General features: G+C 42.9%; 1 protein-coding gene across 4 annotated transcripts; it reads right to left on the reverse strand.

The window, feature by feature from the left end:
- On the reverse strand, positions 1-27996 carry MIA3 (MIA SH3 domain ER export factor 3). Of its 4 annotated transcripts, none has more exons than XM_074817842.1 (29): positions 27827-27995; positions 26979-27112; positions 21499-21585; positions 17540-20477; positions 16348-16626; positions 14638-14750; positions 13277-13408; positions 12035-12056; positions 9806-9894; positions 9574-9651; positions 9377-9487; positions 8464-8535; positions 8156-8260; positions 7234-7356; positions 6997-7120; positions 6079-6134; positions 5907-5997; positions 5637-5775; positions 3925-4026; positions 3767-3827; positions 3608-3643; positions 3449-3516; positions 3069-3166; positions 2826-2957; positions 2550-2618; positions 2347-2423; positions 2133-2204; positions 1324-1480; positions 1-918 (listed from the first exon to the last, which is right to left on the reverse strand). In XM_074817842.1, the coding sequence occupies exons 1-29, from the start codon at positions 27975-27977 to the stop codon at positions 575-577; spliced, it is 6060 nt and encodes a 2019-aa protein (XP_074673943.1). In that variant the 5' UTR covers positions 27978-27995; the 3' UTR covers positions 1-574. The 4 variants fall into 4 exon arrangements, 3 of the variants coding, with proteins under 3 accessions (XP_074673943.1, XP_074673945.1, XP_074673946.1); XR_012622420.1 differs by having other exon boundaries at positions 779-918; positions 1172-1480; positions 27827-27996; XM_074817844.1 differs by lacking the exon at positions 2133-2204.

Below are 27996 nucleotides of genomic sequence, written 5' to 3' on the forward strand. Positions count from 1 at the left end.
TTCAGGGTTTAGCAAAAGGAATTTTGCTTTTTATTATAACCTTCCTTTGAATACAGTGTCATTTGTGCTTCTGATCTCTGACCAGGCATCTTTTTTAAAAAAGCAAACAAAAACCAAACCACCTCACAGTCCTCATGTAAACCCCTGGCCTACAATAACTGCAGCTTAATGATGTGATGGAGAAGGCAGGTAGGATAGCGTTTTACTTAAAAATTATTTCCACAGGAAATGATTTGATTTACATTTTTCACGGAATTAGTTCATTCACCAACTGGTTACAGAGGCTACATTTAATTAAAACTAGCCACACAGGTACTTCCTTTCTATTGCACGTTTAGAGTAGGTTCAAGTCCCATCACAAAACGGTTCTTGCAGCCCAAGAGGATGGATGAGTTTAAGGTGATCATAAATGCACATAAGACGTCTGTAGCAATTGGATAAAAATTAATCCTGCAAAAGCTGAAATATACTGAAATGAGACAAATGGCTTCGTGTAGAGAGCCATTTCCTAAAATCCTGACCGCTGGAAGCGTGCTAGAGTCCATTCGGTTGAGCTGCTGACCCAAGGCTGCAGTCAGGGTTTCTGCGCGGGAGGCTGTGTGTAGTCCTTTGGGCTCGCCGGCGGGGGCGCGGGCACGGGCTGGGGGGGCCCTGCCGGGTAGTCTCTAGGTCCCGACGGCGGCAAGTCTCTGCTGGGAGAAGGTGTATAGTCTCTTGAAGCAGGTGGGGGTAGCCGAGGGCCTGGAGGATAATCTCTTGGGCCAGGAGGACCCAGGGGCCGAAAAGGAGGGTGCCCACGTCCGTAGCCTCTTGGATCTGGAGGAGGCGGTAGCGGGCCGGGAGGCAGATCTCTCATTCCTAAGGGTGGGCCAGGTAAGAAATCTCTTGCAGCTGGAGGTGGCAAGGGAGCACCACGAACTAGGAGGAGAGGAAAACATGGAGTTAAACGGAATCTTGCTTTAGCCTAAACGGTGAAGCTCCTGACGCTTCACCTCGTTCCTCATTTCTTCCTTCTTTGGAGCAGCTCTGGGGTGGGTCACTGTCACATGCAGATTTTACAAGCCATGAATTATGTCCTAGTGACTTTTGGCTGCTGGTTTCCATTTTAGGCTAAACAAGGAAAAATACCTCCTTAATACCCCAGCATTAAGGAGCCTTGAAAAAAACCCACCTGTGCAAGCTTACTGAGCAAGACAGCTGGACCCCATGAAGCGTGGGGCAGCCGCATGCTAATGGGTGGCAGAGCTCAGTCCCGCAGCAGGCTCTCCAGAAGCACAGTGGGGAAAAAAAGTTAAGTTTTAGCCGACGGCAATGCAACTGTACCTAGGGGCACAGGAAGAGGTCGAGGCCCGAAGTGCCCGCGGAGAGGAGCTGGTGACGGTCCGTAGCGAACAGGTGGCGGAGGCGGCGGCCCCATCACAGGGGAGGTCATGATGGGTGTCCCCGGGAAAGAAGGCGGGCCCTTGGGACTAGCATTAGCCTGTGCAGGATTAGGTTATACTTCAGTGTTACTCACTGCACCCCAAGCATTGGCACTGCTGAACACCACAACCACTCACCCAAAGGCAAAGAGGTGAAAGAGGGAGGGGAAAAAAAAAAAGGGGGGGAAAACACACCATCACAGACCCCAAGCCACATTAACCAAGTAGAAAATAGGGAAAGCTACTGCACCACCATTGTCCCTTCACCCAGAACACTGCCTGCACTACCTAGGAGTGAGTGCTTAGTGTGCCTTCTGAGATGACAAGTTTTCTTTAGCTAAAGCTATACTAGAAAAAAGTTCAATCCCTTCTTAAGTGTCCTCAGTGGACACCCCTTTGGTAAAGGGCCTGGCACCTTGAATTACATATGGAATTGTGCTTAAATACCACAGGTAAGTCAGCTTCTTAGGGTTACTGCTGTAGTCACTCCAAAGTGTTTGCCTGCAGTCCTTAACAAGAAAGATCTCATTTCCTCAATTCCATAAAAACCAGACAGCAACTGTTCATCATTAGAGAAACCTTTTGAGACAGAGGTATAAGCCCTTGGTTAGTTTCGCAGAGGATTTTGTTATTTAGCAGTTCAGAACACCAAGCCTGTTATTCCTCTCCATCAAAGCAGAGTAACACCACACCCAGCCTCTGAATACTCACTGTAGCTGGTTCAATAGATGAAGGTGAATCAGTAGTTACACAGAGGGCTTCAGACTCTTTGGGAGAGGGTTGCTTTTTTTTTTTTTTGGACAGCAAGTAAGGATAGTGACAGGATATAGACAAGACAGAACATGATACAGTTAAAGAAGCAGCAGGAAGAACAGTGAATCATGTATTAGAAACGCTTCCTGAAGGTTGGGGTTCTTCAGCTTACCACTCCATCCATTGCTGTGGAAGGGGAGGTGGTTCTTGGCCCACTACTGATCAGGGATGCTACAGCAGGCCCGAGATCTGTAAAAAGAGCCACAAATACATGTCTTACAATGCTTGGGGTAAGGAACGGGGGTTTTAAATTACCTTTCTGAACTGAAAGAATATCTGAGTAAGTTGCAGTTGGGTGTAGGCCACGTAACTTACCAGGAACAGACATCCTTCCAGGTAACTCTGGTGGCCTTCGTGGAACAGGGGGGCCATCTACCACTGTACCTTAAAGGGAAGCAAGAACCCCAGAGATCCTAATCAATGTGTGCCTGAGCTATTTCTATTTAAAAAAACCAAACCACCACTCACCTATTTATTAATAAAGCAGGTATCAATATTCAACACTAACCCTCAAACCAAGATCAGACTTTAGCATTCTTGGGGTAGTAGCATGAGAGATAATTATCACAGAAGAGAAGCTTAACTGCTTACCAAATTCACCTCTCGAGCCTTCCCTTCGAGGAGCAGAAAGGGGCCGAGCGGGAACTTCTATCATCTGCGTGGGTGATGGATTTCCTCCACTCACAGGTGATGGGCCAAAAGAGCCATCTCTGCTTAAGGGCCCTATGCCAAAGAATTAAAAACACTTGACTGACTTCTCTACAATTTATCATAGCCTTATTTAGGATATACTGACTCAAAGACCAAAGTTCTGGGAGAAATAGCAGCATTTACCTCGTCGCGGTGGAACTTGGCGATCAGGTCTGCCTGGAGTTGGCTTTACAATTAATGGTCTTTGAAGCATGACAATTTTTTGGTTTACTTCTATTAATCTAATTTTAAAAAAAATAAAGGTGTTTTTAGTATTCAAATAATACATGTGAGTTATATTTGTTATAATGTAACAAGGCAAACTGCATTGTAAAATATTACAGCTTTCACCAAGAGATCTTATTTTAACCATCAAAACAGTTTAACAGTAGTTTAAAGTTTGTAACTCAAATATGCACTGCACACCCTGAGCAAGCAGGCTAGCCGAGCACCTTGCATCCTTTTCTCTCAAGCAACACGCATTGTGTTCAAAGAGCAATAAAAATGGTCTGTACTGTACTTACTTTTGTCTCAGGTTGGCTGCTTCTCTCTTTTCTTCAGCCAGAGCTCTCTCGGCAGAGCGGGCAATAAGCTATTAGGGAAAATTTTGCCAACTGCATTAACTGCACCAACCTGAAGTCAAATGCAAACAGTCTGCATCAGAAAAGGAAGACAACTCTTACCCAATTGTCATGTGCCTTTTTCTCATGAGCAGCAATCTGAGAAGAAAAGAAGTGTTTTAGTTTATTTTGTCCAACTACTAGTATTTCCAATAACTCAGTACAGAGTATTGGAACGGTGCAGTAAAAGGTGACACAATAACGAGCAAGCAAGAAGTTCACCTGGTTTTTGTAAGATCTCTCTGTTTTTTGCAATTCTTCTTCCATGTCTTGGATCCTTTGCCTGTACAAAAGGAAAAAGAGGGGAAGGAGAGAAGTTTAAAGGAGTTTTCTTCAATAGCTGAAATAAAAGGAAAACAGTCTTCAAAAGCTGAAGTTACTTGTAAACTTTCACTTCCTCGATGGCCAGCACAGCTTTTTCATCTGCAGCAGACAATTTCTGCTCCTTCTCCTGACGCTCATACTCTTCCTGGGTTAGTTTTCTGCATAGGAAAAAAAAAAAAAAAAGCACCATATATTCCACCATCCTACACCTGCTAACAACAGTGGTATCAGAATTTATAATAATGCGTGAGAATACAGAGAGAAAATAAAGAGGGTTTTTTTTTAAAAAAAAAGGTAAATACTGTCTTTTGAAACCAACAGACAAAGCCTTTATGTGTAAAACCTGAAAATTAAGGACGCAGAGTTGACTGGAAAGCTCTGTCAGCATCTAACAATTTGTCAGAATCTAACAGTTGCAGACAGTCCATCTCTTCAGATCCTCTAGTTTACTTCCCAATTCTACAGATGGTAATCCAGATTTACAAAGGTACAAACCAGGAAATATGCAAAACTGACATCAAACCAAGGGAAATGAAGAAATGAATGTGTAGTGAAAAAGGGCCCAGGTGACAAACACATTCAATAGTCTTCAACCGTGTGGAAAGCAGCTTTTTTCTGAGTATTCTCAATACCAATTTATTACATGACCAATTCCCACAGTCTTTTTATAACCTCATGGTTCACTGATTTTTTCATTTTTGACATTTTTCTGCAAGTATTTAAAAGGTCCTAATAATGCGTTCCTAATTTACAAGGGCTATCCCACAACACTGGAACCATTAAACTAGTAGTAAGTTAACTATTTCTGATAGCCAGTTCAATGTAATCTATTTCCTTTGCTACATGTCAAAACAATTTTCCAGGAAAAAAAAAAATTCAGGAAGCCCTTCACTGTAATTGAGAAGTAGTAACAGGCAGTGTAACTTCCTAAAAGTTTTGGAAGGAATAGAAATCCTTCAGAGAGGTCAAGAGGAAGTTTTCCTTGAAAGGTGTGTTTACTACACTTGGATCCTGAAGTTATGAGGTCAAGCAGTTTCACTACTGAGGTGCTGTATAGCCTCAATTCCTTAGCTTGTTCCAACCCTGGGCTTCCCTCAACCTACACACTTGAACCTTAGAACTTTCAACTGCTCCTCCACCACAGTTTCAGTTTTTCCACAGAATTTAGCTGAAAATGTCCCTGAATCCCATCTCAAATTCTCCCCACAAAATTGAGATAGTATTACAAACATTTCAGTAAGTAACTAAATGAATAAAAGAGGAATGAACACAGATACACAACTAGTTCTTCACTGCCAGCAATTCATTCATCTCAGCTGCCACCATGAACTCAGTCTTAATTTAGCCCTTTGATAATGCAAAAGGCTCACAAGGCTAAAATACAAAGTTCCTACATTATGAGAATTAGACTCACTGAACTGAGGTCAGAGTATCAAATCTTAACAGCCGTTATATTCTCCTTGACATTTCTGGACAATGCGACAGAGCAACCACAGAATCTGCAGACCAACCACCCGTCTCACCTCTCCCAAAGTTGTTTGTTTTATAGTAGAAGGCACTGTTGTGTGTGCAAAGTGACAGTCTTTTAGAAACTCTGGAACGGTGGAAAAAGTAAAAAAGGGGTACTAGCTTCAACCATACTGAACCAGCAGGCATCACCTTTCAGTCCAAATACAACTTCAAGATATTTGACACTTCTGAGCAAAGAGCATTTGGACAGTGCCTATGATGCAGATGCTATGTTGTGGAAGAGTAACGAAAGGCTTACTTCTGGAGTGCCATCTCCTTCTGCTGGTAAAGTTCACCAAGAATCTCCACTTTCTGCTGTAGTGTTTTGCATTCATTTTCCAGTCGAGCTTTGGCTGACTGGAGTGAACAGGAGTCGTGTTCTAATTTTTTTATTTGCTCTGTTGGAGAAGCAAAGGTCGTGAGGAAGTTGAAGGAAGTTGCAATGAGAATCGTTATGACATTTAAACGCTCTGTTTCTTTTTAAACCACAACAGCATTTCATCCTAAGCAATTCTACTGCTAAGCCTACCTTCCAGCTCATGTCTTGCTGTTACTTCATCACTCAGTTTGGATTGCAGAAGATTTCTGTCTTCTTCAACTATGGATAACATAGTTTTTACCTGGAAAGAGGAGCAGAAAGTTTATGATTTTAGGCATAGCAGTAATGTGGCTGCATTTATTAGATATCTTGTGTGGCATACCCTGGAGACATCCATCATCTGCTTAATCTGAGTCTTCATCTTCTCACTCTCATTATCTAGAAGAGAAAAATATATTTGTTTTCCCTGTTTCTTAACCCCAATTCCCTGGACTCTACAGCTGTTAAAAATCACTCCCTACACTTTAATCTGGGATAGGTCTTGTTACATGTTAAAAAAAAAAAAAAGAGGGGGAGTTGGGGAACAAAGCACAATAGCAATTTCATGACCAGCACAACAGAACTATGAGATTTACTCCAAAAGGCATTCAGAAGATTCCTTCTTGTCACTTCTTCTAGACACCATACTAATTTTAATGTGAATGCAGTATCTGTTACTGGACATAGTATCTGAAAATCAAGAAGTGCGAATTTCCAGCCCACATATACTGCATGGTTAGAAAAAAAGGAGGGGGGGGTGGTGAGAAAAAAAAAAAAAAACACAAAACTTCAGAACCAGAGATGTAGTAAATACATGTGCACCATCAGGAATGACAAACTGCCTGAGTAGTTTTGAAAATTTCTACTGCGGTCTTTCAGATTTAAAAGATGTGATTACCTAAATTAGTTATCTATCCAGAGGTAAGCACCATACTCGTTAAAAATTCGTATTAAAAATAAATGTAGCGTAACAACAAAGCTGAGATTCTCTGCTTTTGGAATGTTCTTAATTACAAATCTTTATATACAATCTTTAAAACTGCGTCATTACACTTACAATATACCTAAAAGGTAATCTAAAAGCAATTATTGGCCTGTTTCTCCCTTCAGTTAGGAGATACTTTGTGTTCAAGGATTAAAGCTGGCAGTCTCTTAACCCACACACCTGGATTCCCCTTGTTCCCCATATGACACGACAGGAACATACCACCGCATACGCTGTAGCCACTGGGCATATCAGCCAGCACCAGGGTTACTGTACCTGGCAACTCGCCATTGGCCAAATCGTCTCCCGCGCTCCACTCACGCCCTTCGCCATCCTTCTTGGCCTCAGCTGCCGAATCCATGTCAAGCTGCTTCAGCTGCATAATGCAGTTAGTCAAAACCTAGTAATGAAATCAAAGGTTCGCTGAAGGAGAGTCGCTCCACATTTAGTAGAGTATTTCAAAGTATTTTATGGTGTGTAATACTTAAAGGAAGCTTGTTATAAAGAACCTACTTCAATTTCATTTTCCTTGTAGGCAAGCGCTTCTTCTATGTCCTTCTGAGATTTCTGATACAGTTTGATCTGCTCACTGAGCTCAGTATGTCTCTCGCTCCAACCTTCAGCTTCTTTTAGCAGCTGTATGAGGCACCAAGGCAAGATGATTACTTGTTTTATTTTTAGTACAGGGTATATGTAATTAAAGTCTACTTTACTGACAGCTCTAGCGATAACTGATCACCACAGGTTACAGATAAAGGGTAAACTTCATGGTTATCACACTCATCACCAGTCCATTGGTAGAACTGGATGCTGGGAATCTTTTTGCAGTTTATCTTATTAGGCGATTTTATAAATTTGACATTTTCTCAGCTAATATCCCAACATCAGAACCAAACTGCTCACACACTTCAAAATATGAGAAATTAATTGCAGTCCAGATGTAACCAAACCACATTCCTTAAAAGGCCATCTACTTCATATGTGGAGAAAGAAAACAAACAGATATTTACAATTATTTGTAAAAGAACTGTCATGACATTTCAGGGCTAAAGGTCCTCCCCATTTAGCTTAGTTTCAGAACTGCTTTTTGGCAATTCTTTACCACAACTTCCTTCAGCCCTGATCCCAATTAGCAGTCTCCCGATCACGCACTGACCGCCACATCAGCACAGACTTTCTGTGAAGCTGCTGACAAAACCTGAATCACTGGAACTGGCAAAGTCTTCATACTGAAGACATGTGGCTGACCACACAAAAAGCCTCTGCAGGCAGGTACAAGGGGTTCAAGTTTTATCTTGACAATATCAAATATGGAATTCTGACACATTAAGAAAATGAAGACGTGCTGAAGTTACACTCAAGAAAATTAGGAATAAAGCCCCGATATTTCACTCAAAAGAGAAACAAAGAGATGCCTGGCCTGGGTGTAACTTACTTGCTCCTTGCTCTTTTTCAGCCTAGCATTCTCTTCCTGCACATGATGAAGCTCAGATTTCACCTTTTCTTCATTTAGTTTAGCTTCATTAAGGGCTATCTGCACCTGCGTATGAAACACAAAGGAACAAAAAGACATAAACTGTAATGGAGCAAGAGCTACATATTCCCTGGTAAAATAGAAAAGAAAAAGGTATATATGCACAAACAACCTGGAATCTGCCAAGTTAGCATTTTCTATTGCATCCTAGATATGAATTTTCCTGATACAAGAACTTGTGACTGAAGAAAGTGTAGATAATGCTTTACCTCTGACAGCTCTACAGAATGCACACTGATAGCCTCCTGAAGTTTGTCCAAGGACTTCTGGGTTTCAGAGATCTATATAAGAAAAATATGAGCAGTGACTTTGTATTATCCTGGAACATGCCTTAGCCTGAGTAATTATTTTACCTGTGTAATTTGGAAGCATAAAAGGAGAGTCAAAACACCAACAAATTTCTATTTAAAGAAGCCATTAGACTAGCAGCAATATAATGCTGCCTTATCAGCAAGGTAAGGAATAGAAACATACAGCACATTACAACCAACTTCCCCCGTGACTCCACACCTGTTCGTGGCTGGGAAGTTCCCTGTACACCTGCACAGTCTAGAACGAAAGTAACACGTGCTGCTGTTATTAGCAACAACCTTTGATCAAAACAAGATCAAAGAACTTGTTGGAGCTTACCATTACTACAGAAAACCAGGCTTTAAAAAGAAGGAAAAAAAAGAAAGAGAAAGAAGTAAGCATAAATACCTTTGGACAACAAGAATGAGGGGCAGCTTAGAGATCTTCACACTTACTACAGAACTACAAAATGGCTCTTACCAACCTGAAACACTCAGTTCATACTGTTAAGGCACTTCCTGACTCTGGCTAGGAAGTATTAGACTAGCCCATGACTTGAATGCACCCGGTTATGTGTGAAAGCACATAACCACACAAAGTCCATCAAGATCTTACAAAAGAAAAAAAAAAAAAACAAACCCAACAAAAAAACCCAGTCAACAGATTGTCCCTCTTGAGCTTGGGATGAACCTGAAATTTCAGTTCACTTCTCTTTTTGAGGTGGTTCATCTTGCCTGCTCTACCTCAATCTGTTTACCCAGCAGGTTGTGACCACCTTTTAGGCCACATTAAGCTAAGGACAATATGAGACATGAGTGCGATTGCTCTCACCTTGTTCTGTTTCTTCTCGTTCTTTTTTCTCTCCGTTTCAAGCATTGTGTGCAGATTTTTTACTTTGTCATCTAGCTGACGATTTGCTTCTTCCAGTCCTTTGACAGTGTCCTAAAAAGAGAGTAAAAGACCAACTAAAGCAAGTTATTTTACTGATGTTTTTGCTTTCAGCGCAGAGACGGTTAACTGTTTTTTACCTTAAGCCCTGCAGTTTCATCAGAGAGAATGTCTTTTTGCTCTTGGGCCACTTTCACAGATTCTTTTGCTTCCTTTATCTAAGCACAGAAACAACCAAACAGAACTGAGGAAATTCTCAAGGTAATATTCAGTAAGAATAGAAAATAAAAATATATTAGCTGTTGCACTGACCGTGTCATTAAATGAATAACAGAAAATAAGGAAGCAAAGGACAAGAACCTAGAACAATACCTTTTGATCATATTCTGACATCTTTTCTAAGATTTCTGTTTTTTCTTGAAGAAGGTTTCTAATCTTCTCAGCAAGTTGCTTTTCAGTCACTAGGAAGAAAAAGAAAGCTTACAGTAATTGTACTTCATATCCTGGGGGAGGCGAAAAAAAAAAATATCAGAGCTATCATTACTACCACTTTAGGGAACATTTTCAAGTAAGGACTAAAGCATAAATCAGGACAATGTCAATTCCCTGGCAGTCAGGCCTTTCTGCAGGAGTCTAAGCATCTCCAGCTTTCATTTAAAGTTAGGATTGAAAACAAGTCAGTAAAGCATTGAACACTGACACAAAGCACATAGCTCTTGCATCCACTTCACAGAAGCTGGTCACAGAAGGCACAGCAGAGCAGAGCAAGGTGCTGGCTACACACAGATGAGGTATGTTCAAGGGAAGAACTGGCAGCGAGGATGTCAGAGCCGACTCAGACTGCTGCTGTGACACCCTGGGAGCTGCAACACCTTCCCTAACAACCACTCTTTCTGCTATATTGAAACTGAATGTTTGGTCAGCAAAGACAGGAGGATGAAAGCTCTGAAAGACCTACTGGGAACAGAAAAGAGACTGTCAGCTAGCAGACAGATCAGTAAGCCTCAAGGAACTGCCCCGCTTTCTAACAGACCTCAAAAAGGCTGTGACCAAGCAGCAGTTCTTTAGGCATGCATTTCTTTCTCAGCTTAAACAAGCTGCCAACCAACCCTTAGGATTCAATGAAAATCATTAACATACTTAAATTATTGTATTGCAAATTAATTTAAAGAACATCCAATTGTCGTTCCTTTTCAAGTCCTAAACCACCCCCCTATTTGCACACCCCAAGCCCCGTGTGCCTCAGCAAATCCTGCAGCACAAACAGGAAGCACTGGTTCTTCCAGCTGCATCCCACAGGGTGCAATGGCTACTGCTACTCCTCCTTCCCCTCCCACAGGAGCGATTCTGGGCCAGAGGATCCCCTACCCTCCCTGCTCTGGGGAGAGGAGAGCCAACAAAGGACTGCTGAGGTACAAGACACTTCTCAGCAGTTTAAGGCGGGCAGGAATCCCTGCGTTAGCTTGGTCTCCCACTTTTACTACTGTCACAAAGAGTGGATAATAGATTTTGTCTTTGGGACTCCAAGCGTAATCTACCTTTTAAAGCGTTTTTGTCACTGTTAATATTCTTCCGTTTTGAATAAAGATTTTAATAATGTGACTTTTATTACGCTTGAAGAATATCTATCTGTTCTTAGCTTCGGTAGCTTCTACACAGTATCACACAGAAGAATGTTTTTTGGGAAAAAAAAAACAAACAAGAGTATTAGACCTATGTTCCTCATTTGTTTAGGGCAGGCTGCTAAGTAATTTCCATATCACCAACACCAATGTTTTCCTCCCCTCCAGTTACAATTATTGTTTTGCAGTATAGAAATCGCCTTACAGATCTAAGATGGATTTTTTTCAGCTCATCAATTCTGCATTAATTGTACAGAAGGAAAGTGCAGTATAACTACAATGAAACTAGAAAGGAATGACTGATGAGTAGTATGGTTTGTGAGGAAGAAAAAGGCAGAGAGTTCATATGAAGACAATTCTTTCATATTTTCATTTTGTATTCAATTATGAATTTCAGCAATCACCCTACTTTGAATTCAGGTTCTTTTCCATTCAGTACACTTTAATTGTATACACTTGAAGCTGGAGAAATGCTCTTGTAAAAAGCAATGTGCTAGCCACAGGAATACCTGCATATTTAGGTCTACATTTAGAACATCTCTTTGCAACTGCACAGCAACCAGCTTCAGGCTCCCCTCAACCCAAAGAGGCAAGATGAACTAGCTACTGCTTTTTGTGAGAAGCAACAAACAAAAGCAGATCCACTGCTAGTCAGAAAACCAAAACAAACTCTGCCCCTCTACCGCTGTACCAGTAAACCAATGGATCACATTTATGTAGAACAAGGTGGAGCTTTTCCTTGCCCTTTAATGTGCAGGTGCAAGCTGCATTGTTTCTCCTAATCAAAGCATTTTCAAAAGCAAAATTGAAATCCTCAGATTCAAGTAAGTATCAACTACTGGCCTAGCTTACACCCTAACCTTAGACTTAGCATTCTCCTTGAAAGAGAGTAAAGACGAATACTTTGTCCTCTGAAACAATCTTCAAAGCTTTCACATGCCTAAGCATCAAGTACGCTGAAAAACACAGAGAAACTTACCTTGATATATTCTACTTTTCACCTACAGAAGAGGGGGGAAAAAAATAAAAATAAGAAAAGAATTAGCCATAGGTACTGATAAGTGAAAAATGTTATTAATTTTCCCTATAGAAAAAAAAGTCACCACTTACAGATTAAAGAAGCATATGGAAAACACATCTAGTGCTGCCAACAAGAGTGTTGAATAACGCTACAAACAAGCTTAAGCTGTTTTCTAATAAAAGCTTCTAGGTTAATGCCCTGTCCTAGAGCCTTAGTAAATGCCTGTTTACTCACTCACTAAAAGGATAGCAGTAACTGCCTACATCCAATTTGCAACAAAGAAAATTAAGCCATTTTGCAAACAACAGTGAAGAACTCACAAATACAAAAAACACTTGCATCCCAGTTCTGATCCTTTTAAAGCAATGTATGTTTACATGACAGTTGCTCATTTTGAAATTAACACCGTTAAAGAAGAATTTCAGAAGCTTTTTATGCTGTTATTTTGCATTTGAATCTGACCTAGTGTACTCAATTATCAAAACTAAGCAAGGAAAAAAAACTACCAATATTGCTATAGATAACATTTAGTTTTAATTTATTTTTGTCAAGCAAAGATAAAGTATTCCACAGACTTTCAGAGCATATCATCACTGAACTGAACACCTGCTGTCCTATTTGATTGTCATTTATCAGTTCCCAAGGAGATTCACTGCTACACTTGAGAGCTGGTGATGGTATTTCTCTTACACGGAAAGTTATCCACGTAGGAAAGAGAAGGACAAATACAGAGTGAGGAGAAGAGTGGGGAAGGGGCTCTCCAATGAGAATTAAGATCAGGTTTTTAGGTTTCTAAGTGCAGTGCCTGCAAGCAGCTGGACAATATGAAGGGGGGAGGATTAACTGCTTGTTTTGGAGAAAGTCAGCAACTGGCCCAAGCACATGGAGGGCTTCTCATTTCAAAGATATGCTGACCCTTCCCTCAGCCTTCTTGATTTACATCATACTCCCCTGATTTGCTTTCAAAACTGTCCCTTACTAATAGCTTAAAATAAACGCTTCCTAGCTTGAAGGAAATTACAACTTACTTTAGCTACTAAGCCCAGCATTTAGTTCACATTAATGCTCTAAACGAAAAGAGTAAAAACACGGAAGACTACATATTGCTTTGACCCCGGTAATGCTGAAACAGTTTAACCATACAAAAGACCGCTCAGTAAGTGAAATATCAGCAGGCTTGCAAGCATGAAGTATACTCACTGAAAGGCAGGTTCTCCAGAAAATTATAGCAAGCGTGGCAATTCCCACTAAGGCAGTGATAATAACAGGCTCCCATGGAAGTCCATGGAAATCAGGCCCAGGATGCATTTCCTCAGGCAGGGTAGCAACCAACTGAAAACCGACAGCATTGACAACTATGAATATGTTTTCATTAATACTCAGGCACAATAAGCAGTCTGTCAAATGCTTTTATTCCTCTCATAAAATCAGAGAACCATCTAGAGCTTTCTTGCAGTTTTTCTGTAAACTGAAAACCGAAAATGAAGAAAACCACAAAGCAGCTCGATGCTTGCATTTCAACTCAAAAATCTGGGTATCTGGAAGACACCTGACAGTAACAGTCTGCTGGCAACAGCTACACCAAAATAAGCTGATACACACATTTTGTGTTACACAGCACTCGTAGTTATTTGATCCGTTTCCAAATAAAGCTATAAGGATGGAAAAACACAGGGCAAAAACCCAGCTTTACATCTGGATGTTCATAACAATCCACTAAGAGCAGCTCAGATCTTTTCTCCACTGTCAGCCTGGTCACAGGGTCATGCATGTCATGTGTCTCGTCATATGTCTCTCTCAAGGCCAGAGAGCACCAACTGCCTGAAAAAGGTGTGAATACCTGGTACAGTTTACAGGGCAGTCACAGACATGGCACTCGGAAAATAAACTGCCCCAGCCAAACAGAAATCGCTGCCTTCTCCCCGGCCGCCACTGACAGAAGCGTGAGGTTAAAACGAGGGCGCATACCTTCCCTGCAGAGCCCAAGCGAGGGGCAAGCTGGTGCGCCCTCGTCGGCGCCCCCCTCTCCCCGGGAGCGCCGGGGCACGGCGGAAGGCCAGGCAGCGATCCCTGCCCGCCCTGACGCCAGCAGGCGCCTCCGCTCCCGCGGGACTGCCCCGCATCGCGGGGCGGGGGAGATACCGGCGCCTTCGCGAGGGGCGCGGCGCAGGCGCCGGGCAGGGGTGACCCCTGAGGGAACGCCCAGTCACACCCGCCTCGGCCCATCTCCCTCGGGGCGCCGAGCCCCCTCTCTGGACCGGCGGAGCCCCTCCGCCGCTTGTCACGGCCGGTAACGGCTCCCAGCGGCCGGCGGCGCGGGGGGGCGGCCCCGTCCGCACCCACCCCCCCCCCCCCCTCGCCGCCCGCCCTCGCGCACCTGCAGCAGCCGCCGCGCCGGGGGCTCGGCGAGGCGCGCGCCGCCGCCCGCGGGGTCCATGGCGGCGCGAGCCAACTTCCCGGCACACGTCAGCCCGGAGTGACATCCCCGCCCCCTCCCGCCCGCCGCGCGCGTCATCGCCGCGCGCCGCCGCCCGCATGCGCAGCCGCCACGCGCCACTCACCCGCCGCAGCAGCTCCCGCGCAGCCGGCGCCGCTTCCCCGACGGCTCCCCGTGAGGCGGCGGCCGCTGCCTCTGCCCCGCCTCCTGCGGGCCGCCTGGCGCCCTCGTCGGCGTCTGGAGGGAGACGGAGAGCGGTGTTACCTGACGGGGCGGCCGCGCCCGCGGCAGCCGTGCCAGCAGGGCCTGCGGACGGGAGGGCTGCAACGGGGAACCCGCTTCTTCCCGCTCCCCCCCCCCCCCCCCCCCGCGGCATCTTAGGTGATATTTCAAATTACGGTCCCCAGTTTGCCAGGGCATTGAAAAAGCAGGCAGAAGTCCTTAGAAAGGATAGCGATATTCCGCAGGCTGCTTTAGTAAAGGAACAGCAGAGAGGGACACATACACATACACAAAGTCACTTGGCCAAGCCTGCCTCAGAGCGAGCACGTACAGCTCCTTCAGCGGCGAGTCAACAACAGAAAAGCACACACTCCAATTCCCTGTCAACAAACCTACATCTTCTCTTAAGTTCACAGCACTGTTAGTACAGCATAAGCTTTAAACCATCTTTACTTCTACCCTGATCTGAAGCCTGCTTCCTCCTCTCACTACTACAGTTGCCATGAATTCAGGTCAGCAGATACAAACAAACCACCTGTCCAGCCTGCTGTTAAATTGTGAACAGCTTCTCGGACTGTACAAGCATCTGCCCTGTTTCTTCTCAGCACTTCTAGCAGTCCTCATAGGAATTCCTGGCAAACAGCGTTTAACCACCAGTGAGGAAAGAACAGAAGATGGTCTAAAGTACAACTGAACATCCAACTGCTTAAGTGCATAAGTAATCCAGCAGCCATTTAAAATTCATTATCTTTACATTCAACCTAGAGCTTCCCTCAGAACTTAGAAGCTGCTCAGAAGTGCTTGGCTATAGGAATGGTACAGTACCTCAGCAGCGTACAACAGCTAAGCAAGATGTGCCTGGATTTTTTCTAAAGTCTCAGTGAATACAGATTTATTAAGCATGATCAGAGGTGAATGCAGAACAGCAAAGCTGAGCTTTGCACCAAGAATGGAGTCAAAGGTAATTTTCATGCCACAACAGAGCTGGGGAAGATGATGGTAATCGGATCCCTCCTTGACATAACGACAAGTCAGCACAGGTCAGCACACTGGCTCCAGAGGGAGAAGGCCTCAGTGGAACAGAGTGAAACATTTCTCCTACTCCAACAAATACCTTAGCCAGAAATTACTGAACTGCTTGAGGGAAGCTACACTCCATCTTTCCTGGAAAGTAATATAGGCCAGAGTCACAGGGTGAAAGGAGCGGGAAGAGAGAGAGCACATGATTCTATAGCCTGATGGTTAGAGTGTCAGTCCCCGTGCAATGAGGAGAAGACCTGGGCTTATGGTATGCTTCCAGTGATTTCTCCTTATCCACTACCATCCTGAGACAGAATCCACCAGCCCAAGCACAGAGCTCTGACTATGACACTTACAGGAGAACTTTTCTTATTTCCATAGCGCAAAAAGGTGGTGGAAAAACCTCTCTGCTGAGATGAGTGGTAGCAAGACAGTACTGTCACTAGAGGGACTGTCACAGATTAGTGAAAACCATTAGGATTACAGCAAGATACAACGAATATATCAGTGAAAAGCCTTGACATTTGCCTGAAAACCATTCCACCATGCTCCTATAAGAGCAAAAGAACAAAACACAATTCCAAAAGCTTACCTGCGGCAATGTCTTCCCTGGCACTTTGTCCTGAATCAATTGACCCAAAGGAAATATCTTCCAGGAATGATCCTCTTTCACTATCATACCCTTCTTCAGCTTCTCCATTAACAGAGAAGTTGGCCTCTTCATGCTCAGGTGGAACATTAACAGCCCTCTCCTCCTCAGTAAGCTGTTCTGGCCTCTTATCTTCAAGCTGCTGAAATTCCTGATTGCTCTCATCAATGGCATTTGGGTTTCTGATGGAAACTGATTCGTATTCAGCCTCTTCTGCACCATCTGTGACAGACAGGAAGACATGAATTAAGCACTGAACTAATGTGTATTTCTCACCCACAACTGTCTCCAGTGAAAATACTGCATTTGACAAAGCTTTCTTTACATTTTTTAAAAACTTCAGCTTGTGCATTGCTTCCAATATAGTCTCAATCAACTTTCAGTAACATCTAATTGAATGTTTATATGGAATTTATGCAAGGTATCAACCACTGACCTTGCAATGAAATATTGCAAGGTGAAATATTTTCATCATTCGTGACTCTATCAGAAGTCACATACTTGACATGTACTGCTGTAAAAGGAGCTTTGCTAAGAGCATACCTTACCACCTTGCACATTAATTAGAAAAAACAGCAAGTTTGCAGCAGACTCCACCACTGGTTCTTTCCCCGTCAAAAGATCTCTTTGTTCTGTATTTTTACTTACGCTCTCTTTTATGAATGTGGGCAAAAAGATGATGATAGGGACATCTGAGATTTTAGGTGCATGGATTTCGTGCCTGAACTTTGTACTAATCACTGGATCTCTCACAATTAGGTGCTAGCTAGTTCAGAAGAAAAGACTGCTCTAAACCCTCCAGAAAATTCAGCACATTAGAATATGTGAATCCCTATTTCTTGAGAGGAGGAGCTATAGACATGACCTGAATGGCTCTTTATGGCCATATCCATGCACACATCACACTTATCTTACACAGAACCTGGCCCATAAGAACAGACATGCTGAGCTCAACATTTTTTTCAGATTTGTCCCTGGGCCACCCATCACAGCGCTGAAAATATGCATTAAAAATAATCAAAATTCCCCCAGTGGGCCTCTTTCAATACTGCTCCCTCACCCTCTTCTTAAAGGTTCTCTGGGTTACATAGTGTTGTCTGGGATAGGGTTTTAATTAGCTGGTTTAATATCCTACCTTGAATGTGCAACGGATCATCTTCCTGTTCTGGAAGAGATGCCAGTGGGACACTCTCACTAGCAGACGAATATTTACTCCTTAAAGAATACATTAATTCTTGAATATCATCCCTCAGTGCAGTCTCCTCATCGTACAAATCCATCTCTTTCACCACCTCCTCTTTATTTTCTGCCACTTTGGAATCCAGAATTTTTCCTACAACATCCATAATGCTCGATTCTGAAAACTCAAGTATCTGGTCCAAAGCTTTTTCTATATCTTCATTATTATGGCTTGCCTTCCGAGCAAGTTCCATCTCTACCTTCATGTCATGAAACATGGCTTCTATCATAACCATGTGTTGAAGCCCAAGGTACTTTTGTAGACGTATTACACGCTTTTCATCGAGAAAATCTCTCATTATTGTGAGCCGCTTCACAGACTCACTGAAGTCTGTTACAGTGTCACTTGTGGCTGCGGATCTGTCAGCAGGGCTGGGGAAATGTGCGGATTGCTGGTGATCATTTCTTCTATGTTCTACATTTTGCACCTCTTTCGAGTCTTTCTGTGAAATACCCTCTGGGAGATGATCTTTCCTTTGGGTAAAGTCATTGCTGTCTTCTGTGTCAGGAGACTGGAAGCTATGTTCTGCCATAGCTGATGGTTCCTCAGCTTCAGAAGACTCATCATCTTCCATGACATGTTCCATCTCGTCCAATTTAGCATCTTCACTCACTGGTACATCAACCTCTTTGTTCCCAGTCTTACTGGCAACTTGCATGCTGATAGTTTTTTTAGCCTCCTTAGAAAATGAGTTTGTTTCCTCTCCTGTTTTGAAAGTAGGATTTGCTGTTCTCAGAACAGCTTCACCTAGTTCAGGGTTTGTACTTCTAACATTTGGTGTATCACCCTGTACATTTGCAGCCCTTGCTCGTGACAACTGTGCACTTGCAGCGTTCTCATCTTCCAGTAGCTCTTCCTCCACTTGTGTCAGGTCAGGGTCGTCTTCAGCATCTGGCTCTTCAGATTGCAGTTCTGATCTTAGTGTTCTTCCTTTAGCTAAATTTGTGCCAAGATTTCTGTCTGAATCTGCATCCTCAGTACGAGCAGTTCCTTGCTGAGTAAGATTGTCTGTATTAGTATTCTGTGTAGTGCTTTTGGATTTTTCTTCAGGGGAACTTCTCTCAATGCTTTCTTCAAATACTGTCATCTTGCCAAGATTTCTTGAAAGCTCTTCTTTCACATCTGCCTCTGAATACTCAGTCTCATTTTCCCATGGCCTAGGTTGCTCGACAGCTCCTCTATGGCTTGGGTCTCCCTCCCCTGCAGGGGTTTCTTTCATGTTTCTCTTTTTTATTTCAGGTTCTTTGTTAAGAGAGGTGGTTTTTTGATTTTCATGGTCTGTCTCCTCTGTTTGTTTCAAATCTTCTTCATGTCTTAGAATTTCTTTCTCCACAGTGAGCATTCCACGCTCCAGTTTCTCTTTCAAGAGGTCAGGATCTCCTAAGTCACTTTGAGATGCATTTTTTACCTCTTCCACTGGTTTGGCTGGAACATCAACAGAGGGCTTGTTCTCAGCTCTTCCTTTCTCCTTTGTTTTCTCCCATAACTTTTTGTGCTTGAAATCACTTTCCAAGACCTCTTCCAAGGTGTCATCCTCAAAGTTTTTCTTATCTTTCTCTATTTGAGCAAGTGGCGCTCTTTCTGGGCTTTGGTTGCTATCACCAACAGATCGTTTTAAAGCATCTAGCTTGCTTTTAACAAATGATTTGGACTCCAGATCATCTCCTGGACTAGGCAAAACATGAGGATCAGGCACAGTTGTACTCTTCAGCTCTTCAGTACGGGACTCGGTTTCATCAGCTGGAAGCTGCTCTTCAAACTGTTCAGTTTTGTTTGTTTTTTCTTTTGAATCCAGATCATCTGTACCTACAGGTTCCTTTCCAAGCAGTTCTTTGGAGAGATCCTCAGGTTGAGTTGTTGCTGGTGCTTCTCTTTTGCTAATTAGCATCACTTCATCCTGTTTCTCTTCTGTTTGTTTAGATTTGGACCTGTCCACACTTATACTGTCAGCCAACTCGTCGCTCTTTCTGAAGGCATCCTTAAGAAATAATGCATCTGAATCAGGTTCTTCCTCATTGTCTCTTTGGTTATTTAGCTCTGTAGCACCCTCTTCATCTTCATCAGGTTCATGATTTTGTGAGTCAATGTCATCATTTTCATCATCTTCTAAATCTGCTGGGGATGTAATTTCTTCCTCTGCCATAAAAGGCAGCAAAGGAATTTCTTCAGACTGATCTGCAAAGTCTGGCTCCTCATCTGCATCATGAGCATTAACACTCAAATCTTCATTAAAATCATCTTCCAGTGATGTAACAAGGCGAGTCACCTCATCATCTGATACAACAGCATCAGCAGTTGAGCCAAATTTTGTTTTCAAGTTCACAGAGAGTTCTCTATTTAAAAGTGTATAGGCATTGACTTCTTCATTCTCTTTGTCAAGTTGACTGGTTTCACCCTGAGGAATACTAGTGTTTTTGGTATTTTCACTTTCTAGCCCTTTTAGTTTCCCATGTAGCATTCCTTTCAAGTGCTCATGTGCAATTTGATCTCCCTGAGAGTTTTCTTTGTGACTATTGACACTGGAGTCTCCCCCAGTATTTTCAGTTCCTTCTGTAAGAGAACTGTCTACTTCCTCTGTCATGGCGAGAGCTTCCTTGTCATCTTGTGTGCTTAGCTCAAGATTGTCTGTCTCCAAAGCATCAGGGGACTTTACTGTATCAACCTGTTCAATCTCCTCATCCCTTTCAATTCCTTCAGCTGGTTTTGTCCCTGGATCACTTGATTCAGTTTCCCCTTCATTTGATATTGTCTCTTGCAATGACTTCAAAAGCTCATCCACATTATAATTATCAAAATCATCCCTTCCGCCATCAAAGCAAACAAAGTCTGTTTCCTGAAATGAAAAACAATAGGTAGTCACAAATTTTATTTTCTTTGTTACAGTGATGAGACCAAATCCATTTGGATGGTTAGAGAGAGATGCAGCAGCAAAGTAAATTATACTAATTGTTCAGAATTAACCCCCTGAGTCTTTAACCAAAACTCTCTTTGAAATCAGTGGCAGTTTTGCTTCTCTTAAAAACCTAAATAAAAAGCTTATGGTTTAGCCCTGTCAAAGACCCCCCAGTGAGGAACAAATTGGAAGTCAGCCATAGAGTTGACAGTATTATACTTTACTCATCACATATATCCTGAGTTAAGAACAAGTCTATTGCTGAATGTCAGCGAGGAGAAAAAAAAAAAAAACAAACGTCGTAAGCTTGTTTGTCACAATCTTTTAGCTGGTCTCTCCTCAAATGACTAGGTCCTCCAAGCAGGAGCCGCCTGTCACACAATTTCTGAAAAATTAATTAAACAGCAGTGCAAGCCACTGAAGATGATTTCATAAGGGTCTGAAGCTGTATCCACAAACAGGCCTTACTCACATAACTCTGGAGTTACTAGCTATTAGTGCATGAAAGCCATTTATGTGTGTAAGGGCTGAAGGACCAATACTAGCATCAAAGGGCTAAAGTGTATCAGGTTTTGTTTGTTTCTGACAATACTTTAAACTTCAAAAGTTTGGGAAAAAAAACAATTCTGAATACATACCAAACAGCCTGTGTGCAAGCAGCAAGCAGCATTTCTAGAGCTCAATCCAAACAGATTTTGTTAGAAGAAAACCAGAATATTAAAGAAAAGGAAGATCAATGCCCACATTCTGGGCTGATGCTTACACACCCATCCACATACATAGCTGCACAAACATTCCACCCCCCGACACATATGTGCATCCCTGGACATACGTAGCTGCTTACTAACACAAGGTAACTAAGGATCACCGATATACCCATTCTCCTCCTCAGGGATTTTGTTGAATGCTGAGGTAAGAAACAGTAAGAAGCCCAATTAAAAAAATAACAAATAAGACTTACATCTGTTGGTAATTCTAGCTCCTCGTTGGAATAATTATGATTTATTTCAAGTAAATCCTTTGGAAAATATCCAAAATCTCTTCCAACCTGCCAGAAAACACACACAAGCAAACAAAAAGTGGTAAAGAAGCTTTTGAAATCATGTGACTGTTAAAATTCTAATTACAGACACTAGTAACAAACATGTCAAATTCACTCTCAAGTATTTCTAAATGAAGTTTAACACAGTGCATAAAAGAAAAATATTAGCAATACCTTGTTTATGCAAGAGTTTTCACTGTAGTTTTATACTTACATTTCACAATACCCTTGTGAAGTTGGTAAATTTTACTGTTTGTGTTTTAAAGACTGACTTACAACAAATTATTAGGAGAGTTGGGAGTAAAGCCCAGACATTCTGGTTCACGTGCTTTAACTGCTAGTGTGTGCTCTCACTGGCACCACGTACATCTCAAGTATTTTTTCAAGTAGTAAGCAGATGAGGATCTTGGACTAATAAGATTTACATCCATGCACAATATTATAGCTTGCAATATGCTCAATTTGTAGCTTAAGGAAAAAAAAATTCTTGAAGAGTTTAGGAAAATGCAAAATTGTACCCGAGGTAATAATCTATCTTAAAACCTGTGTGGAAAATACACTCGCTCTGCAAATGCATTGTTGCTCTTCAGTGACTAATAGAACCAAAAATCAGTTGCAGATGGCTCTTTTCAAGCAAGTCAACATGCTAAGCCAAGGCAAACAGTGGAAGACAAGAATCTTTCTTATCACGCACCAGATAAGATCTACACAGTAAAGCTCTCACTTGAGAGTTCTGACAAAGCCTGTCAAGAAGCCAATATTAATAGCATGCTATCACTATGCAGATTAGATAATCCAGGCAATTAGAGCCTGGTGGACACACCTAGAAAGGTACAGAGTTCCTAGATGACCAAAGTATGGGGGGGGGGGGCGGGGGGAAATGTTGGTAATTTCCTCAATGTTTTGTTACAGGATGAAAATGACAGCGGCTGATTTTCTTGAAGAGTTTGTTTGGGAAGAGCGCTCAGTTAAAAATCAAATTAAAGAGGAAACCAGTTATGTCAAAACAGTTAGGGATATGTAACTATATGTGTTGTTATATTGGTATCACCAAAATAGGTTAACCTGGGCTGAAGTTTTCTGGGTTTACAATGGCATTAAAGAACAAGAGGAAAATTGTATCCAGTAAATAATATGTACTAATACTTTTTTTTTTTTTGGGGGGGGGGCAGGAGTATGCAAGCAAAGCAAGCATGATACATTATAGGGCTTCCTTTTTTAACTATTTCTCATTCAAATCTTACCTTCCATAGTTGATACCTCTGAAGTTAGTTACACATATATATATAAAAACATAAGAAATCTATTACCTCCCCACCTTTTCTAAACACATAGAGATACTCTCTTATGGAAAAGAGATAATGTATGCAGGTTTATTATTGTGGATATATATTGTGGGTGTATAGCAGGAATGGGAAATTAAACCATACAATTCAAATTAAACCAGACAATTCAAATCAAAAGCTTGCCCTTATGCAGTATACTACAATTTTATTCTAAATTGGCCTGTTTCTCTCTACAAACTTCTATTCCAGTTTTAAATGATCCTTCTGAAAACAAAAGTCAAAGCTTCAAAGTAGCCTCCTCACAGACAAATCTCCGTGACTAGCATTATAATTAGACATCACACTTTCTAACTCATTTAGTGTAATCCAAGCTGCTGACCATATAAGTCCTCTGCAGTGACCCAGTTTGCCACTTATGTGGTTTATGAGCCATATGGGATCTGCATGCCCAAAATTTCATCTGCTCCTCTCCCTACAAGTCCTCTCTTGTAAGGGAAAAAATGCCTCATTGTGCAAATAAAGGAAACATTCTTCATTCTCTTCAGACGATAGAGGAAAGGCATTATGAATGCCAAGTAAATAAGGGAGAAAAAAGTGCATCCTTCATTTCCATTCCCTTCCCAGCTGAAATGCCGTGGGTGGATGAAACGCATAGCTGTGTGCACAGCATCTGTCCCCACCAGTGCCGACGTGTGACAGCCAGCTGTGGCACATTTGCTGACCACCAACAACCAAGAGGCCAGATCCTCATACCACCTACCTCAGTGACAGATCACAGACAGCTGGGAAATGAGATGTTCAAATGTTTTTAACCTTAAAGCCCACATCCCTAAAGCACAGGCATCACAGGTACCTAAAACTGCAGAACGATGGTCAAAGAAGAGTTGGTCTGTCCCTGCTGAACACTGACATTGTTAAGAAAACAAATAGGAAAGAATTCCCTGATCCTTTGGGTCCTCCAGACATACACTGTCTTCCTGTCTTAACTTAAATTTAGCCCTCCTATCTTCCTTTTTATTATGGTATGTGTAAGGTTTGAAAACAAAAAAAACCAACCCTCCGCAAATCCTTGGCCACAATCTGTAGTCAAGTCCATTTCATGTAATGTGAGGCCAGAAATAGTTTTCTCAACTTTAAATCAAACGAATAAAGTTCAGCCCTTTGACAGAATACAAAATAGCAATCTTCTGCACCAATAATTTAAAGTGTCTTTGCTGAAATGTTTTGTTAAAAACCAGCAGTTTTTACATGGAATTATCTGAAGTAGTTTTGGAGTTCTGGACCCTGCCGAAGATGAGGGCAGAGTGCAGGAGAAATGCATAGGAGGAAAGTCTACATAACACAACTTGATGGTGTAAACAAAGAGGTGGATGCTGAAGTGGACATTAGTTTTAGAGCAGGACACAGCGCATTGGACAGTAAGAGTACCAGGTGTGCTTCAGCTCTGGGAAAAAATCAAGTATTTTCCAGGAACTGACATATTCATGAAATTCCTAACATAAAATCACTATTAAATAATGGCCATAGAACATTGTTCAAGCATTTGGTTTTGCTTTATTAATGAGGGTTATACAGCTCTGCTAAAAACTGCAAGCTATATAATGTTTAGAATATGTATTATAGCTGGGTTCCAGAATTTTTTCATCTACAAAATACTCACTGAGGTCAATGGGAGTTCTTCGGGCAATAAAGTATCCGGGACTGGGATCAGAAAATAAACGATCTATATTGTTAAAATACAGTACGTTTGCTGGCACGGGGGGGGGGGGGGGGGGGGGGGGAAGTCAACAATGGCTTGAAAAGGGCGGAGTGAATTAGAAGAGCAAAGGCAAATAAAGCCCAGACCCAACTGCTATAGATTTTTCAGCCTTGGTGAAAGGCCCCTTTCTTATCAGATCATCTCCCTTCAGGTCAGAAATACTATTGGCTCCTCAAAATCGATTTCAGGAATAAAGCCTGTATTTACAATTTGTTTGAAATAAGCCCCAGGCTGCAGTAGTTGAAGCTTCTCATACACACATTGCCCTACAATCTGCCCTCATCTGAAGACTGGAATACCAGTTATCCCTTGATTTCATCACTTCCATTATGCCGTAATAAATACTTTCCCCGAAAACATTGGAGAATGGAAAAAGGCAGCAGGGTAGATGCATGGGATCAAATGATACACATGAGCACACATAAAAGTTGTGCAATGAGACCCCAAAAGGGCTGCGGCAGAAGGTAACGTGCCTTCCACCGGAATCTGTTTGATCGCAGACCTCGCTGGGTAGCCTGTTTTTAATTAGCAAGCAACAGCCTCCCCCTAGCTCCAAGACTGCACACAGCAGGCACGGCTGGTCTGCATAAATCAAGTTGCCCAGCCAAATCTGGCATGGGAAGTCACGTTGCCTGAGAGAGACCCCAGCACTATCTGCAAGTCAGGGGCAGGATCAGACATGCCAGTGCCCTACTCAGCATGCAAGGGTAGGCACCTCTGACCCCGCTGCAGCGCTTGCACGCTGGTTGTTGCGGCATTATGATTAATGCAGAAGCAGTCAATCAAACCGGGGAAAAAAGAAATACAGATTATAGCCACCAACTGAAAGGAATTAGTCTGTCATCACTGCCCTGGAAAGGAACATAGAAAATAGCGTAACACAATTAAAAAACGACAACAAATAAAATGGAGCTTTGCAATTCTTTTACACCTGCCAGCTTCAGCTTTTACTTGTTAAACTCAAAGCAAACATCCTTTTAACTTGGAGACACACCTAACTGTTGCATGATCTTACTATCAGTGAATAGTTAAACTGAATATTAACTCAGCAATTACCTTAAACATGCTGTTTGATCTTGCAGCCTGCACTACACCTTGTTAGAAGATGCAAAATTGGCTCCACGTTACTACTCTGTGTCTCAAGAACTGGCAGCCCTGGAAACCCGTACTGGCTAATTAACCAGATTATTTATGGTACAGTACATGTCAGAAGGGAATTACCAGCATGATACAATTATAAACTCTTCTTTAACCACGTGCTGCAGTTTTCTGCTCTCTTCTGCATCATTCTAATTGGATTCAGCTTCTGCTGAGAGCTTGGCTGTCCACACCCAGCCTGAACAGGTTAGAGAAAGTGATACATCCTGCTTTCCACTAAACCACTAGTGCCACCATCAACACCCAGGTGTGGCTTCCAGCAGCCTAGACCACTTGCACAGTCAATTGTCTATCCCTTGTAGAAAAACAGAGTAAGAATGAATCTGTAAGTGATTTGGACACAAAAAAGGTATGTGAGGGAAGCATGGAAAGGGGGCAAAAGGGATGAGGTCTAAGCAACCTCCAGACTGCCAGCATTTTCAAGGGAAGTCCACAAAAAATGCTCTTCCTCCAGGGTATCTCAGTTCTGCTTGTGTCAGGCAAATAAGGTGTTTATCATGAAAGCCAAGAGAAGTTTTCTATGAAATAACTGTAAGTATGAGGGATCCTCCTTTCCCACCAACCCTCTCTTGATCCCCCAGAGAAGTCATCAAGTCAGACAAGGCCACTACTCTGCAAGCTGCTACAATGTGTTTAAAGCTGACAGACAGACCTCTTCAAAATCGAATTTGCCTTAATTCTTTTTAGTTTTACTACTTTTTTTCCTCCCAATTCTGCATGCAGCTTAGATAAAAAGGAGAAGACGGCTGCTGAATATTAGGAAGAGAAACGTAATTAAAACGTATACATGGAACGATTTTTAGCAGGATTACAGAGAGTGCAGGATGAAAACATGTCAGGGGTAAAACACAAACCCAGGCTTAAGCCTCCCTAGATGGGAAGGGAGGCTCAACTTCCAGGCAGGCTCATGGGCCACCACTTACAGTGCTGCAATGGGAGGTTTTCAACACAAAGGCAGTTTTCTAACAGTTTTTAGCACACATTAGCATTGCCCATTTTTCACAGCACTTAATGCTTTAGGTTTGATCAAACCGCACCCCATTTCACACTGGTCTCAAGACAAAATGGCATTCATTATGTTATTTAGCTATGTTTAAAACCCTAAATGTTCTCCTATGAGGCAAAAGGAAGGGAAAAAGATTACCAACAGAAAGCGATGAGAAGAAGCAGCAGAACAAATGCTTTAGGGTACTTACACTTCCAGCCCAAAGCTCGGTTGATTTTCCTATTAGTTTGTAATATACGTACACCGCTTCTCCCTTCTTAAAATTGACAAAGCGACAATCTGGGCCTTTAAAATCCTGCATTGCCTTCCCTCGGCACATTAACACTGTCCAAAGAAAAGGAAAATAAGAGTATTACTTGAAAAATAATGATAAAAGAGTTTCATGAAAAGGATCTTTGCTAACTGGCAGAAAACAAGACCGCCCCACACGCACCAGTTTCCTATTTTCCAGATTGGGTCAAGAGATAAGAACTTAACTGAAGGCATAACTCGAATAAGATATTAATTTAAAACAAAGCAAGCTCACTGATCAAGACAAGCATTGGACAAAGCACTTGAGAATTACATTTCAGAAGTGCGCTATGAAGCTAATTATTAGTATTAAATTGGGCTGAAAGATGACATCTGTGTCCTAGCGACTCAGCCCTGAAATTATTCAACCCATAAACAACACCCAGAGAGCGGGTTTATCACAAGGGGGTTTTGCGGGAGGGGGGAAGAAAAAAAGGGAGCTGCGAGGATCTGAAAACTTGGTCGAGAGGAGAGGAACGACGCGCGTCGGCGCCGCGTTTCCATCTCCCCGATTCTCCCCAATTTCCGCACCAGCGCCGGGGGTGGGGGGGCTTCGGGAAATGCCCCCGCGAGACACGCGGCGTTCGCACCTTTTCCCGTAAGAACTCCGCGGGGGCGGGGGCCCGGCCGTGCCGAGCCCCGGGAGCGGGCAGGGACCTCCCGCACCCCCCACACCGGGCGCCCCTGGGCCGGGGTGTCCCCGTCCCCCCAGTGGCGGGGTGTGTCCCCCCCGCCGCCCCCACTCACTGCTGCACTCGGGGTCGGCGCAGCGCTTGCGCTCGGCGAAGCGGCGGCCCAGGTCGGTCCCGGCGGCGGCGCGGAGGAGGGAGGGCGGCGGGGGCAGGAGCAGCAGCAGGGCGAGGAGCAGCCGGGGGTCCGGCGGCGGGGCTGCGGCCATGTTGGCGGGCGCCGGCGGC

Source organism: Strix aluco, chromosome 3, assembly GCF_031877795.1.
Source record: "Strix aluco isolate bStrAlu1 chromosome 3, bStrAlu1.hap1, whole genome shotgun sequence".
Classification (NCBI taxonomy): Eukaryota; Metazoa; Chordata; class Aves; order Strigiformes; family Strigidae; genus Strix; species Strix aluco.